General features: G+C 47.4%; 1 protein-coding gene across 3 annotated transcripts in view; it reads left to right on the top strand.

The window, feature by feature from the left end:
- The window catches only part of CABP1 (calcium binding protein 1), a 54,177-nt gene that overhangs the window by 20,430 nt on the left and 17,533 nt on the right, over nt 1-16,214 (top strand). The window contains exon 1 of one of the 3 annotated variants that reach the window (XM_056504570.1): nt 7,144-7,777. The exons of 1 other annotated variant lie outside the window; for it this stretch is intronic. In XM_056504570.1, coding sequence (XP_056360545.1) covers nt 7,175-7,777 — 603 coding nt within the window. In that variant the 5' untranslated portion in view covers nt 7,144-7,174. Of the gene's footprint in view, nt 1-7,143; nt 7,778-16,214 lie in introns of those variants that run through there. One more of the 3 variants, XM_056504573.1, reaches the window with a different exon arrangement.

Below are 16,214 nucleotides of genomic sequence, written 5' to 3' on the forward strand. Positions count from 1 at the left end.
GTATATATTTTAATAAGGACTAGAAGTGAGCCTTCACACTAAAACTGGTATATTTAGAATATGAATCCTTCTTGTTTACTTAAGGAGATATTTTTCAGAGGATTGATTCAGCTCAGATGAATATTGTTCAGATTGAAAAAGCCTGAAGTGTAAAGATAGCCCAAAGTGAGAGCCTTTCTAGTAAACTAATGCAGGAAGTTTTAAAACAGTTTGATGTTATTAATAAGCAGATAAAAGAGAGATGTAAACTTGGGCTTCAGACAGCAAATATTAACATCTCCTTAAAACCCGCCTCAAAAGACAAAAGACATAACAGCACATGTCCACAGTTTGCATTCAGAAGTCATACCCAGAGGCAGATTTCTGTTTCCTCCAGCTTCTGTACATGCTGTGTTGAAAGATTTTTAGAAGCCTGCAACATTTTCTCCTTTGCATCTGAGCAGAGAATCTTAAATCCGAAAGCATGAGAACCCCTTGGGAAAGCAGATGTTACTGCCTGTGCTTCACATGGAAGGGAACTAAGCCATAGTGCAGTAAAACTGAAAAAACTGAAATCCCTGTAGGAACTCTTCACTGGGGGGAAATACCAGAATTTACCATTTGTGATTCAAGCAAAATCATTAGCAGTCAGGGTGGTCATTAACTCATCTTTTGACAGCAGTTCCCTGCTTAGACACTGTGTATAAGGACTGCCTGAAAACTGCGAAGCTGATTTTTGCCACTGCACAGATCAAGCTACTAATTCTGTATGAGTTAATTTTATCCTTTCATAATTATGAAATGGAAATGCTTCTCTAGATGTTTAAAGGAATTGTTGGAAATTATTAAAAACCTGAATTATCGAATATAACTTGATAACTGTATTAATGAGTTGTTGTTAGATCCACTACCAAAACATAGCACCCCTCTGAAATGAGGAATACAAAGCATTTTGCAACAAACTTATTTGTACATCTGAAATGGAAAGGTAATTTAGGCAGGGTGATACTATCTAAGCTGTTATTTTGTTCAGGACATCAGATCTTCTATTTAATTACTGAAAAAAAAATTAGATCCTTAAAGATAAGGAATTCTCAGTGCCTTTGTCTAGTTTCCTGTGCCAGTGACACTGGTAGTAGCATCTTGCCCCTGTCCCTCCACGAGCCTGCTGGCTCAGCAGGGAGGTGGGCATGTGTGCACAGGAGCTGTTCCAGCTGATGCTCAAACAAGGTGTCCTTCCCCCACTGACATCCTAGGGCTATTTGTCATCTCAAAGGGACTACTGGCTGCTAACAGACCTGACCACATTTTGTGCCTCAGCTTCCTTTGTAACAGTTTTTCTTTCTGGTTATAAACCAGATGTGCCAAACCCCATCTCTCCCTGGAGCTATACTCTAGTCATAGCTGTGCTAGTTATGTACCAGTATAAATGTTCATTAAATAAAACATTTGAGAGAGAGCAGCTCTATGGAGAGAGAGCAGCTGCCCTGGAGATAATGAGTGATTCACTCCAGTTGATCCCAAATTAATTTCAACTCACTGTAGTTATTTCATACTCTTGCCGGTTTGTTGTATAACTAAGTTTATGTTGTATAACGGAGTTGTTCCGTGACATACTGAGTTATTCAGCTCATATTTTAGTTGTTGGTGTTGAAAGAGGCAAAGAATGAAGGCAGAGCCTACTTTTATTCTGATTTCCCAGGTGCATCAAAAGTGTCAGAATAAAATATGAGGACTGATGTATAATAATCTTGATACACCTTAATACTCTTCCCACTGGAAAATATCCTTCTCCCAAAATAAATACAAGAGGTCTTTGCCAGGAGACTGCCCTGCGATCAGGCTGCCAGGCAATGAGCAAGAAATAGCAATTTATTCAGCTTTGTCCCTAAACTACTTTCAACCCGAATTGCAAGTATCTGGCCTTCAGTGCTGCTCTCTTTCCATTCCCTGAACTAATTGTTTAAGTAGTTGATAAATAACCTTTTTTTTTTTTTTTTTTTTTAACTGGCAAAGATTAAATGTTCCTAGTTGGGGGAAAAAAAAAGGCAGGTTTTACCTGATAATCAGGGATCCTTTTAAATGCAGCCGAAGAGTCCACCTGTCTCACTGAAAAGCAGCCATAATCCTGTAGTCCAGATCATATTTCAGAAAGAGATGACTCCATCTCATATGTAGCTTATTGTGCTTGTGAAACATCTGCATGAGCTTGTGAAAAGCTTTGCTCTTACCAAAAAGCTTTGTTTAGGTCCTCTGAAAATTGGAAAATTGTGAAGTGATTTAATTTTCTCCTTCCTAAGTTAATTGTTGCTCTCAGTGTAAACCAAAGACAGGCCGACAATTGAGCATCCCTTTGTTATTTGCTCTTCGTCACATTATTGTTTTGTGCCTCGAGACTGTGTGAAATGGAGAAAGACCACTGCCACTGTTAAAATCACATCAGTTTTGCTTCAGTGATTTTCAGAGCTTTGGGGTTTTTTTTTTCTGGACCCTGTACTCAGACCTCTCCTTCAATGTGCTTTCTGCCTGCCTTGTAGTTCACCTCCACTTGCATAGCAGTGCTTTCTACAGAGATGTGACTGTGAAGTTGACTATAGTTTGGCAACAGAGATGTCTGATATGAAAGAGGTGACATTTGCCAGCCGTGGGCTCTACAACTGCAAAGCTGAGCCAGCTATATCAGCTTAATTAATTGCATTCCTAGCTGTGTGAACTGAGACTGAGACTCAAAAAGGTTGTGTAGGAAGGAAGTAGAGTGAGGCGTAATTCCAGGAAAATTATTTACTTTTGTTACATTCCTGGAGTAGGGAAGGTTGGATCCCTTCATAGGAGTCTGGCTAAAGTTAGGCCACACATGATAGGTCAGAGAGCCCAGTTGCATCTGTCCCATTGAAAAGTAGAATTTCTGTTACATCTTCTATCATGTTATTTGCTTTTACAAGCTAAGAAAGGGTTGGGGCATCATCTTTGTACGAAATGTGGTCTCCTTCCCTGACTGGCCTCTCAGGTGCCAACAACATGGAGCTGTAGGGGCTAGCCCAGGTCTGTGCTCTGACAAAGCATCACAGTCAAAAGGTTTGTTGCTTCTCTTTGGAAACAGTTCCCCTCTTCCACACTGATGATTGCACTTACCTGTTTTTCCCGCTGCAAGATTTGTGGGCACAGCCTGGCCCTCTGGCCAGTTCTGTGTATTTACATTATAATGTATAGGGAGCTTCACCTCTGTCTCTACACACTTCTGTCCCTTATATCTCTGTCATCTGGCTTTTCTACAACTGATTTTCCTGTCATTTATCCGTTTCTCTTGTGGATTGTCATTTTTGTTCCATTGCCCTTCATCCTCCTTTCCCATTCCTGTAGGCTTTTTACAGGATCACACTGCTGCCTTTCCACCTTCAGTGCTATTTGACCGTAGAAAACAGTGACATCCAATCTAGCTGCTGCTGTCCTGACAAATACAAAGGGAAGTTCTCTCTTTGCAATCAGGATGCAAGTAACCCGAAGGATGGATTTGAGCACAGGGATTACAGCTGGAACAATAATGCCTTTGTAATATTGTCAGGATTATTCCTCTCCTGTGGAGAAAAACTTGAAGAGCAATACTGAGTCTTCAAGCAAACAGAATCTCCAGCTGTCAGTGCTTTTGCTTCCTCTGGAGGAGACACATGCCTGTCCAAATACAATATTGCCTGAATACCAACACTTGGCATCTATATGACTATTGAAACATGATGTGTTTCTTAAATCCTCTAAAAGCAATGGAAGGGAAAGGGAAAGGCTATAAATGAGGGCTGGGCAGATCATCTTCTGTTACAGGACAGATTCCTGATTGGTATCCTGATTCTCAGCCCAGACCAGTTTAGAATTTTGTTTGCTTTAGCAAATTGTTTGTATGATATCATGCTTACCCTAGATGATTATGTTCTTGAAAATGCAGATGAGAGAAATAATAAAGATTAAAAAGCTAGAACCAAGAGAACTGCTGCAAAACATCACAGACATTTTGTGCCTTTCCATCAACAGCTGGCTGGAGACTTTTTTTTATGGGCAGTGCTCACACATTTTACTCTTAAACTCCTTTTCTAGGCCTTAAGCTGAAATAGAATTCAGGGCAGGCAATGCAGCCCTTGTTTGTTTTAACAGTATTCCCATTTTTGTCAAAAATTTCTCTATGCACAAGTGAAGCCAAAAAGAATTGACCAAACCCTTCCCCCAAAAATGCTCATGCATTTGCTCACAGGCATGCTTTTTGATAAGCACTCTTACAGAAAGCCATGATTTTACACTTGCAGGCAGCGCTGTTTGTCATTGCATGCTGGAATTGGATCTACCTTCCCCCGCCAGCCTCAGGCTGCTCACTTGCTCCAGAATACCCCAGGTTCGGGAGGGAAGTGCAGCTCCTCTCTGGCTTGGCCTTGGACTGAATCACACGGGTAGTTTAACTTAGCTCTGTCTCGGGAAGCAGCAAGCACGCATGTTACATAATGTAATCTTGATGTCTTGAGGATTCAGACCTGTCCTCTTTTGTGCTGCCAGATGGAAGAGGAGCCACGCTCTCTCTGGAGAGATGTCCCTGCACATCTCGCTGCTCAGCTGTGCTGGAATTAATGTGCTTCTCTCTGCAGCAGGGCACTGTTGTTCCCTGGCATTTGGCTCCAGAATAACTAGCTCTTTAGTATGCAGTGGATGCTATGCAGCCACTGGGATCCCAAGATTAATTTGTCTAGAAAAAGAGATACATGAAGAACCTCCGAAAGGAATTTGTGGGAGGATGTACTCCAGATTCTCTCAACAGCCGGGATTTGTAGATACAGGTGTTGCGGACACCTGGTTTGTCAGGTTTCTCCTTTGTGCTCTCACTCCATCCCATTACACAGTTTTTTCCAGCTACTGCTGCTGTTTTGTTACCGGGTTCTGTATCATGGCCCCTGCCTGCATGGTTATTGCCTCTGTTAGTCAAGCCGTTTCATGCCCTGATCCCTGACGTGCTCTCCAAAGTGATGAATCACACCTGCACTAGTGAGTCCCTTCTCACTAATGAGGCATATGCTCTAAATTCTGCAGGGCTTAGTTGACTGAGGCAAGAAGCTACACACCACCTGTAGACAGAAATGGTACTACAGTCCTCAGGAATAGCTCAAAAGACCCCAAGGAGATTGAGGGCAGCATTAGTCAGACTAGCAAGGAATCTTATCTGTGGGACTTCCTCACAACAATGCCTCATCAGCAGCAGCTGTAACTCCAAAAACAGCAGCTTCTCTAAAAGGAACGTTACATCCTGATGGAATTAACTTCCCAAGACATGGAGCTCTTGAGAAATGTTCATTTCAGCCTCCTGCTACCTCTGAGATTCCTGAGAAGGACCCTTATAGCAGCTATGTCTCCAGCAATGCAGGTGGAGTAGGGAAAGCCAGGAGTCATGTTCATCCAGCCATGAGTAGTGATTCTGCACTGCTGACAACAAACAAGAGCAGCCTGTTCTGAAATAAAAACCAGCCTACAACAAAACCCCAAAAGGTACCTTGGCTATAATTAGGAGCCAAAATGACACTGCAGGTTTGAGTGGAACATTAGTACTTGACAAATGTCCCTGCCATGAACAACAGCCCATTTAGCCACCATAACAGCTGCTGCTAAGTGATCTAAGCAGGAAAGGGACAGAGGGGCCAGTCTCTTCTGCCCTCTGCCATCCATAGGATGGATGGAGGGCACCTCGGGCAGGAATTGAGCATGGCTGCTGCACATCTGGTGCTGATAGCACAGCTGAGAAGATGAAGCAATGCTGAGCCAGGGCTGCAACGTCTTCCTCTTTCCATGGCAGCTTTGTCCTGACCAGCACATGTATCTGTAGTGCTGGGGGCACAGCAGCACAGGCTGCAATGGGACCCCAGGCTGCAGAGGAGTTGCACTTGGATTGTTGCAGAGAAGACTGTCATCACATAGTAACTGCTGTGCATGTGCCAGCAAGAGCAGAGTGAGCATGAGTAAGCTTATTATGCGATAATCACACCTTCATCTTTCTGGGTAGATAAACTGCTGAGGTATCCAAGTCTGGCAGTGAGGCACAATCACTGTCTGAGGATGAGCAAGAAGCAACGGGGACCTTTCCCCATTGGAAACATATGTCTGATTCGATGCCATTATCTCTTTCTGTTTTTAAACAGAACATAGTTATTGAACCACCTGTTGCCACTTAATTACCTGTGTTTGATTACAAAGATGTTAAGTAATAGACTTTTTAGGTACTCACTCCTTCATTTTTATATCCTTGCATGATGTCCCCTAGCAAAGCTTTTATGTCCATTTTAAAGGCTGCATCAAAACTTCTCCTGTGAGCTATGTCAGGGACACAGGAGGCCAGCCTCCTCTCCTGAACTTTGTAAAATCTGGATCAAGACTTTGAATGCTCTCTATGATAGTGATCAGACCTATAGGTGCCGACCTATGGGGCAGTATCCACCGCGGCCCCGTGTCGGTAGGCTGAGCACACAGGCAGAGAGCACTCAGGTGGGCCACGACCACCAAACCGTGCTGGGTCCTGCTTGCTGCGCGGAGGAACTGTCCGAGGGGCCACGCGTGGGCAGATGGGCCATCCCGCGGGGCAGGGGTGCTCGCCTTCCCGGCTCTGCCCTCGGAAGCACTCAGTTCCTTCCCTGGGAGCTGAGGGAGCTGAGAGAGTCAGGCCTCCCCCACCGTCGCCCCCGGGACGCCGCCAACCTGCCCGTCCGCGCCTCCGGGGCCGATGGTCCCGCGGCTCCCGCTCGCCGCCGCGCCGGGGGGCTGAGGCCCGGCGGCTCCCAGCGCCGTGCCCGGGGCTGCCGGGCCCTGCCCGCCCGCCGCGCTGCGGGAGCGCCGCCCGCCGCCGCCCGCACCCCTCGGCGGCGCCGCTTCGCCTGCGGCGCGCCCCGGCCCGAGCCGGCCCCCGGCGGGGGGAGGCCCCGGCTCACCTGGAGCGGCGGCGGCGGCGGCGGCGGCGGCGGCGAGGGGGGCGGGGGGGAGAGCCCCGGAGGGGGAGACGGTGCCCGCCAGCCCCCGCCGGAGCGCCCCTGCCGCGGCCTTTGTCTGTGCTGTCACATGGGCCGCGGTGCGGGATTTAAGCGGGTCTCCGCAGGACATGCCGTGAGCGGCGCGCCGCAGCCCTGCCCGCAGCGGCAGCGCTCCGCCCGGCCGGGGATGCGGCTCTAGCGGCCCCGCGATGAGCGGCTCCTCCATGGCGAAGAGCGAGTCCCGCACTTCACTGCTGAAGGCGGCAGGGAGCCGGCGGGCGGCGGGCGGCCAACCCCAGCCCCGCGGCAGCCGCGTCCGGGACGGCAAAGGACAAGGCGGGCAGATGGGGAGGGAGCTGAGCCAGGAGCAGCTCCCCGGGGAGCCCAGCGCCCGCAGGCCGCTCTGCCACCCGGGCGCCCGGGAGGACGGAGCGAGGGGCGCGGGGAAGCTGTCACATGGACGGGGGGAGAGCCAGCCCGAGCCGGCGGAAGGAGGTCCAAGGAGAGGCAGCGGCAAGGAACCGGTGCGGACACCCAGGCAGCATCACCACCTCCCGCCTCACGCCAGCCACGGTCACCCCCAGGACCAGCATCAGCTCTCAGACAGGGATGGGGAGGAGGCAGAGGAGGACTTTTTCTTCAGTCATAGGCAGAGGTCTAGCAGAGAGTCCCTGAAGCTCTCGGAAGGCGCTTCACCTCTGTCCAAATCCAGCAGCAAGTGCTCCACTAAGTCCAGCGGCAGCGATCGGTCAGAGGAAGCGGATCCCCTCATCCAACAGCTGCACCCCATGCTCAGCTCGGTCTTTGGCCAGGTAAGGGGCAAGGCGCCCCTCGCCACCCGCCTCCCCCCCCTCCCCCCTTTCCCACTCGCTTTCCCTCCGCGTCCCCTCCTCCTGCGGCTCACGGACCTTCGGCTCTTCGCTCCGGAGCCCCCGGGCGCAGCCCGCAGCTGTAAATGCACTGCTTCCTGGCCGCCCCTGCCGAACTTGTGCGGGCGCTGCGGCACGGCCGGGTCGCTGCGGGGCCACCCCCGAGGAGGGCTCGGCGCCGGGGACGGGGCGCAGGTCAGAGCCCCTGGCGCCCGCCGGCCCCTCTGGGCGCTGCGGAGGGCGCTCTCGGTGGTGCTGACGGGGGAAGTGCCGGTGCTTTCCCTGTCGCCGGGGGAAGTTGTGGCTCTGCTTGCTGAGGGTGAGAGTCAGAGAAGCGGATTTTAAAAAGCTATTTATTTATTAGATTCTATCTCTCTGGCTCCCCGCCTTGCTTTGCTGTATTTGTTTACATCTCCTTATGGTACATTTCTGTACAATCAGCATATGAATCATTTCGATGGCAGAAGCTGTCAGGAGAAGGTAGTGGAGAGAATGACAAAAAAAAATAAAAATCCTGACCCAATTCCGAAGCCTTCCCAGTCACTATGTTAGAATGGAGCAGATGCTTTTGGTGTTTGCAAGCTCTTTGGTACAAAGCTGTCACTTTTAGCTGCTTTTGGTAGTGAAATTACCCAACAGGGTTACCCTCTAAAAATGAAAAAGCAGAGGGAGACCAGCTTGAAATTTTCTTTTAGAGACATCTAGGGATGTTACTGGAAAATGTAATCTCTGGGGAGATTAATGTTACTGCAATCTTCCAAAAGCACAATTATAGGTATAAGCCAGTAGCCTAGGTGGCTAAGTTCCATCCAGCCCTGGAAACGATCAGTTAAACCAGAATTATAATTTCTGGGGTTTGTTATCGTTGGGTCTTTTTCTTTCTTTCTTTCTTTCTTTCTTTCTTTCTTTCTTTCTTTCTTTCTTTCTTTCTTTCTTTCTTTCTTTCTTTCTTTCTTTCTTTCTTTCTTTCATTTTTTTTTTCCTTTCTTTCCTTTTTTTTCCCCCTTTCTGTTTTATTTTAAATGCATGTTTGGGAGGCTTTGTAGGGAGCCCATTCAGACTGAGATAATGGAGAGAATTAGAAAAATTTTTGTAATTGGGTAGAAGGAGATGATACACCTGTATATTTAATATGGGAGTGTTGTCTACTTCTGTTCATCTTGGCTTCTCCAGATAAAAATCAAAGCACATCTGTTCTTTCCAAAGCACAACACTTTTCCGTCCTCACTGACAGTCAGCTGTTTAGGAATATTACAGTTGTATTTAACTCAGAACAAGTATTACCCTCCCTGTGCCAATGGTGCACCCGAAGTCTAGATTAAAATTTTGTTGTAACAATAAGGAAGAGCCTGGTCAGCTCAACCAGGTTACAAAAAGCAATATTCCAGGCTCTGACTTGCACTGTAGTTCTGAGCAAAGTGAAGATGTATTCAAGAAGATATTTGAAGTCTGTGGAGCTGTATGTCCCCAAAGTGTCAAAAATACAAACAAATCCATGCCACGTCTCCCACTCATGGTAACCCCTCTGGTTTTGAACTCAGCCCTTACCTGAGCAGCATCTTTATTTTACCTGCTCTGCTGCTTGCATTCCAGTGTCAACAGACACTTCTGAAAGCTGTAGATGTAGCAAAATTTATCTGTGGTGTTGAACAATGCCCTTTACTGAAATGAGAGAGATGCAATTCTAATTTTCATGTTTTCACTGAGTACATTGCACCAGTGCTTACACATACACACCAGCATCTTTCTTTTGGAGCGTAGTGGTATTTATTCCATTTTCTCTCTGTATTCATCTCTCACTTGGCTTTCTTTGAAGTAATTATGACAGAATGAAAATTTAGTGGAGATTTTAGGACTGACTTTTAGGACTGGGCTGTAGTAGATCCCTCTGTACAGGGGGGCAAGATGGGGAACTATAAGTTTTTATAATTTAGGAAATACAAAGAGCTGGTTACAGAAAGAGATACATGAAGGTTTTTTTTTTCTGGTAGTAATATCAAAATCCTGGGATGAATAAAGGCCCAGAGGCAAGATGTATGGAAATTGTGTCTATGCACAGAATGATACAAATTTTGTTTCTGTGAATGAAGAAATAAATGCCCAGCATTGTGTAAAAATGTGTATGAAGGTTTGAGACAGGCAAGAACTTACACTTCAAGAGCCCAGGCTGCAGCAGGGTCATAGGTGCAGACATGTCCAGGGCTACAGTCTGAGGCTGCTGGTGCTGTAACACCAGTCTGCTCCCCACTGTGATTAGAAGATAGCAACAGCTCACCAGATAATTCACTTAATATGAGAGCTTAATTCTAGCCCACACAGCCCACTGTGAAACAGTTAAAACAGTAATTTTGCAGTACATAGGAGAGGAGCACAGTGATGCATATCACAGCAGCAGAGCACTGTGGTCCAGCAGCACCAGTATATCTTGTTCCAGCTCTACAGATGTGGAACATCATCACCCTGTTCCATGGTGGTGCAGTGATGTGGTCGTAGATGCAGACACTACAGTGGTACAGATACACAGAAAAGATTGTAGTGATGACTCCATAGAGAGTGTCATTATTGCAGTAACAGCAAAAAGGAGCAGTTCAGGACTAGAGGGTTGTGTCTGAGTGAGACAGATTTGTAGCTGTGCAGAAAAAAAGACAGAGTGAAGGAAGAAGTGCCGTGTTTATATAACCAGCACGGCAATATAGTGCACTGTGGGTGTGTACTCCAGGAGAATGCTAAGATACTGCCAGAATACAGGATGCAGTGATATTTTATTAATTAGGCTTATGCTATATTGGTGCAGTGATGTTCTAATACCATTAAGCAGTAATAATCTTTTAGGATATTTTACCATTTTGTAATTGAGTGGTACATGAATTAACAAAAGTAGGGTAGTGTAATGATGCATTAAGTATAAGCAAGGATATCATTTTAGCCTAATGGCATGTTTGCACACTGGCTCGGCACGGCAGTTGCAGAAGAGTGCTCTGCTGTGGACTCTTTACTGGGTTGGGATGCACTGTGTGCAGCTCCCAGTGCCTGGAGAACACAGCACTGACAATGCAGTGGTGTGGTAACGCAATCCTGGGGCAGAGCAGAGATGTGATACTGGTGCCATGTGGTAGGATTTTGGCAGTGCATGGGTGTGATAATTGTGGAGTATTGTAGCCTGACAGAAGAGTTTAGCAGTCTACTGATGTAGTAATACAATATTACAGACAAGAGCCATTCTGTACAGTAGTGATCATTTCTGGTGTGATATTTGCAAAGGACTGTGCTGATCTGGCAGCATCGCCCTGCTGTAGCAGAAGGCAGCAAGTGAATTATTACTACCATGCCACAGCTTTGGAAGCACGGCTGTGAGTTAGCAAGAGGACACTACAGACTTACCTGGTGACACTGCAGTGTGAGTATGGGCTGGTTTTATGCGGGACAGTTGTACAGCAGTGTTTTAAAGTGGCCCTGCAGTGGCAGGAGCTCAGTGCAGTGCAAGAGCAGTGCTGTGACTCACGGGTGTAGTTGGCAAGGGATGTGTGTATGATAATGCAGCAAAGTGGAAAAGTGGCTAGTAAAAGGAGCATGAGGAGGAGGTTTCATATGATTTTGGCCTGATAGGATAGTGCTGGAGTGACCAAGTGGCAAAAGTGTGTTGCAAAGCATAAGGGAGCATGCTTATTACCCCTGCAAAGAGTGTGAGGGTCCTGTAGTGTCTCTGGTGTGGCTACAGATCACAGTTCAGCAACGGAAGAGGAGTGGTGACCCCTCAGCAGCTTGGGTGGCAGTGAAGTGGTAGCCTGGCAGCAAGGCACAGTTTATTAATGTGACAACAGTAGCAGCAGCAGCACAGAGACTGGGACAGCAGTGCGGTGGCAGCAGGACCGCAGTGCAAGTTTTGTGGCATTCCTGGGGCAGCAGTGTTGTGGCTGCAGCGCCTATGGTGCAGCAGCCGCTTGGCACCTGGCTCTCCACGGCTCTGCACGGGGACTGCGGCACAGGCAGCCGCCGCTTATCAGCGCTTCATTCCTCCGATGCCTCAGCACTGGCCTAGCTGGCACCTTCAAGAAGAGCTTTTTCCGGGCATTTGCTATGCAATATTAATTTGTAAGCGATCCTGCCATGTGAGACCTGAACGTTTTCAGAGCCGTTTAGCTTTCACACCCTACCTGACTGTTAAATTTTTCAGTGAACTGATTCCCCAACAGTTTTCTGTCAATTGCCTCTGGTAGCATGGGGATCAAAGGGGTCAAACAATTGCCGTAGAGAATCATGAAATATTTACAGGGTTCTGCTGTTAGCACTGTGGCCAAAGTAGCTTTTGTATTTCTATTTGTACAGGCAGTTTAAAGCCTCTCCTGCACCATCTCCCGTTCCTGCTTTAATGTCAGTGTCCACATTACCATTAAAATGAGGAAGGAATCTTTCTGCACTTCCTGTGAAATTTTTCTTTCCTTGTCCCACTCCATCACCCCTTATTCTTGAGCTTTAGTTCTTAGCAGGTTTTAATGGACCTTACAGCAAACTGGGATGACAGAAGTGCCCCATTTTGGGGCAGAAGGTGCCCCCAGACTGCCTGTGTGGAAAGCATGTGTCGAGAACATTCTCCTCTGACCAGCCAAGAGAGTGTACGGAAAAGGTGCCTTGTCCAGCCTCTCACCTTTCTCGTCTTCTCTGCCAGATGACTTTGTTCCCTCCAATATCTTTGGCTTCAGCTGATTCTAACGGGCGTTTTGCCCAAGAGCAGTCACTGCATGAGGACCATTCCTGGAGATCCACCCGAGGAGAGCTAGGAACCCTGCCAGACCTGCCAGGGTAGAGTGGTTCCTGGCTTAGTAATGGAAGTTTTCAGCTGGCCCTGTGTGTTAGCGAGGGAAGCTGCGCCGTGTTGGGCTGCTCTGGAGCAGTGATGCCAGCAGTGGAAACTTTCATGTATCACGCTGTGGGGTGGTGAGGTGAAGGTGGAAGGTCTGTATTTCCAGGTGCTCAACACGTGCTGTGTTGTGCCTGTAAGGTGGCGAAGCAGTGGCATATCAGGGCCTGTGACAAACTGAGACAGTAACTAAACTGCTCATTAACACTGTTAAATCGGCACTGTAATTTGGGATGAACAGACTTCTGTCTTAGCATGACTGACCGCCGAAGTGATGCTGGTCCCGTGGCACAGTCTTGGCTCGCTTGGAGTATAGAGCGTGGGTGCACAGACTAGGAGACAGAAAAAAACCGGAGAAATGCTATACTCTGCACCGACTTTTCCTCCGTGTTTTACGGCACCTCTGAAGGCTTATACCGGCCCCAAAAGGGTCCCTGAGGGCGCGGGTGGAGAGGGAGGGAGCCCCCGTGGCCTCAGGGGGCACTCCCGCGGACAGCAGTGTTCCCTCTGTGCTGCCCGTCCCGCCGGGGCTCCCCGGGATGGGCGCTGCGGGCGGCCTGTCCCCACTCAGCTCAGCTCCGCCCGGGGTCCGGGACAGCGGGCGGCACGGCCCCGGCCCCTGCGCGCTCCCGCGCCGCACGGCCCCGGCGCGCCCCCGCGCGGCACCGCCGCCTCGGCCCGGGCCCTTCCCCGCCCGGCCGAGCCGCCCGGACACGGACCCGCCGCGCTCTGCGCTCCCGGGCCGTGCCCCGTCCCTGGGCCGCCCGGTGAGTGTGTCAGAGCCGGGGAGAGCCCCGCTCTTTGCCGTGAAGTAGCGAGAGCCGCTCCCGACTGCGTATTCACAGGGGTCCGGATACCTGCGTGCGGCCCGTACAGCTTCGTGCTTCCATCCCTGCATGAGTTGCCACAGCCCATGTCCATGCACGTAGATTGATGTAAAAATCCTTCATATACATGTCTTGTCTATGTACATACAGCCTGCTCGTGCAGCCTCTGCTAAATCTTCTGTGTGGCTACACAGCCACCTCTGTACACGCTTATGCATTCCTGTGCTTAAAACATCGCTCGGCGTTTGCGTGCACACCTGCCTGCTGACACCTGCCACACCTTCCAAGGTACGTCTCATGTTTTTATATGTAACGAATTTAGACACAGAGAAACATTGTTCCACTTGAGCATATCCACTCAGTCCCCCCCTTGCTCAGCTTGGAGAAAAGTTCATCACATTTCTTGCTTGTAAAGAGGACATGAGCCAGAAGTACAGAATCACTAAGGGGCAATGGATAAGCCTCCTGCCTAAAGTGGGTCTGCCAGCAAACATTAATCTTTGTCACTGATTTACTTTTTAAACAAATCTGTTTTAGAAGGTTATAGAAAGACATCAAAATAAAACCAAACTAAAAGAACATTCATTAAATATTCTGTTCATGAAATATACAGCAGTATGATCTAATGCACTGAAATACACAAACCTTCTGGTTAGAATCAGCTTATCTTTGGAGAGAAAAATAAAAACCTTTCAGTGATAAATTAATCATCATTTATGTAAGTCGACTGTCCATTTTGTTAAGCTTTACCACCTTGGTTTTTGTTGCATGCAATCCTGGGTTTCAACACAACGTCAGGGAAGTTTAGCTTTAGATGTAGTGGCTGTGCTGCAGGTTGTCAGCTGAATTAGCTGTGATTCTTTGTAGCATTCTAGCTTCAGTAACTGTTTTTCCCTGATGAGTCCATGAGTGGTATTGATTTCCAATAACAAGCAGCTATATGGTGTGCATTCAGTAAAAGACGCCTAGCTAACTTTGGGCTCCCTTTCAATAATCCTCTGACATTTCTGTGACCTTAGAGAGCAGCAGCTGTGCCCATGAACCTGAGTAATCCTCAAATTTCAATCAAATGCCCCACTTAAAAATAAAGAACTATCCTTGCTATGGTCATATTTTTTTTTTTTTGTGGCTTTCTTCACCATCATAAGACCATGAACTCAGTGCTATCCATGAATGAAGACAATTAGCAATATTCTAATCTTTCTTCCACCCATTTTTCCCCGAGAGTACTTTGAATCTTGCAACCATCTTTGGAAGGAATACATAGCATTGTTTCATCCCACTCAGACAAAATACATTCTCTGCTCTTGGAAGGAAGCAGGCAACCATGTAACGCTGTGAAGCATCATGTCACAACAGCTGAAGTCAGGAAGTAGAAAACCACCAGCAAACCCCAATACTAAAATAAATCACAAAGGATTTATATACTTTGGAGCCAACTGTGTTGAGATATAGTCAGAGACCTGGGATTTACAGTTCAGCCCTTTTAAAGGTGCTTTAAGATCCTTACTCAAATTGTAAGAGAGGCAGGTCTCCGTCTTAGGGTGGCAAATCTCACATAATACTGCAGGGTTGGATTGGAGTATTTGGTTGATATTGGTTTCCAGGAATCTGCTCATCTGATGATCAGCCACATTTTCAGTAGCACCTCAGTGTGCCAGCTAAGCAGTGACTCCCTGCCCCCTTATTTCCTAAAAGGTGAGAGAGCCAGGCAGAACTAGCTGCTTTTGCAGTAGTCACAGTTGGACAGAGTGGCACAAAATTCCCATATTCTGGAGCAAAGAGAAGGAGCCGCATAAGGTTTATTCTAAACAATCTCTGTACTCTGTATACACGACGAATCCTCACAGCAGCTTCAGAGCTGTCAAGGTTGTACTTGTCTTTTTGTAGCCCACTGATGGTCTTTAGGATCATCATCAGCAAATATCCAAAGTATATTGTGCTCTGGCCAATGCACCTCCTGCATTGGAAGTTGGGTTAATGCAAAATACTTGGATCAGATCTGCAGGGAAGGTGTCAGGAGAAGGCATGTTCCCATCTATTTTCATCTAATGCAAAATGAAGCCAGCTATTTACAGACAGAGCTATTCTAAACAGAAGCTGACAGGCAGTCCAGGCTTTGTTACCTTGAGAGGGATAGAAAATATCCTTGGTCTTTTTAATAAACATTCTGTTGTTTGCGATTGATTATGATCCAATTGCTCTAATGGAGGAGAATATTATGCACAACATGAGTCAGCAACACTTTCCTCCTGGAACAGCTGACAGCAAAGAAAGTTCCCAAACTCTCTGCAGAATTCCTCTCCTCAGATGAGAATCTGGACTGCATCCACCAATACCTGCTGATGCCTCCCCTTGAGATGGACCTGTACTTGTCTGACTGGTGTATGGAACCATGCAAGGTTCATTTGAGGTTAGAAGACACAACTCAACTCAATGTACAGCAAAAAGCACTTGGGAACTGATGCAGAAGAAAGGGAAGTCAGTCACAGAAGTTCAGAGTGCCAGTTGATGTTCCAGTCATTGGGAGCTTCAAAATGAGGTCCTTGACAGAACTGGCAATAGGAGGACGTTACCTAATCCAAATGCTGAAGCTCATCTGAGGTCATTCAGTAAACAAGACAGTTTCTGTAAAATTGTATGTTTCTTGTAAAGTGTAGATCTATAGCCACCAGATAAAGGGTTATTGGAAGTG

This window comes from Oenanthe melanoleuca, chromosome 15 (genome assembly GCF_029582105.1).
Source record: "Oenanthe melanoleuca isolate GR-GAL-2019-014 chromosome 15, OMel1.0, whole genome shotgun sequence".
In the NCBI taxonomy this organism is placed as follows: domain Eukaryota; kingdom Metazoa; phylum Chordata; class Aves; order Passeriformes; family Muscicapidae; genus Oenanthe; species Oenanthe melanoleuca.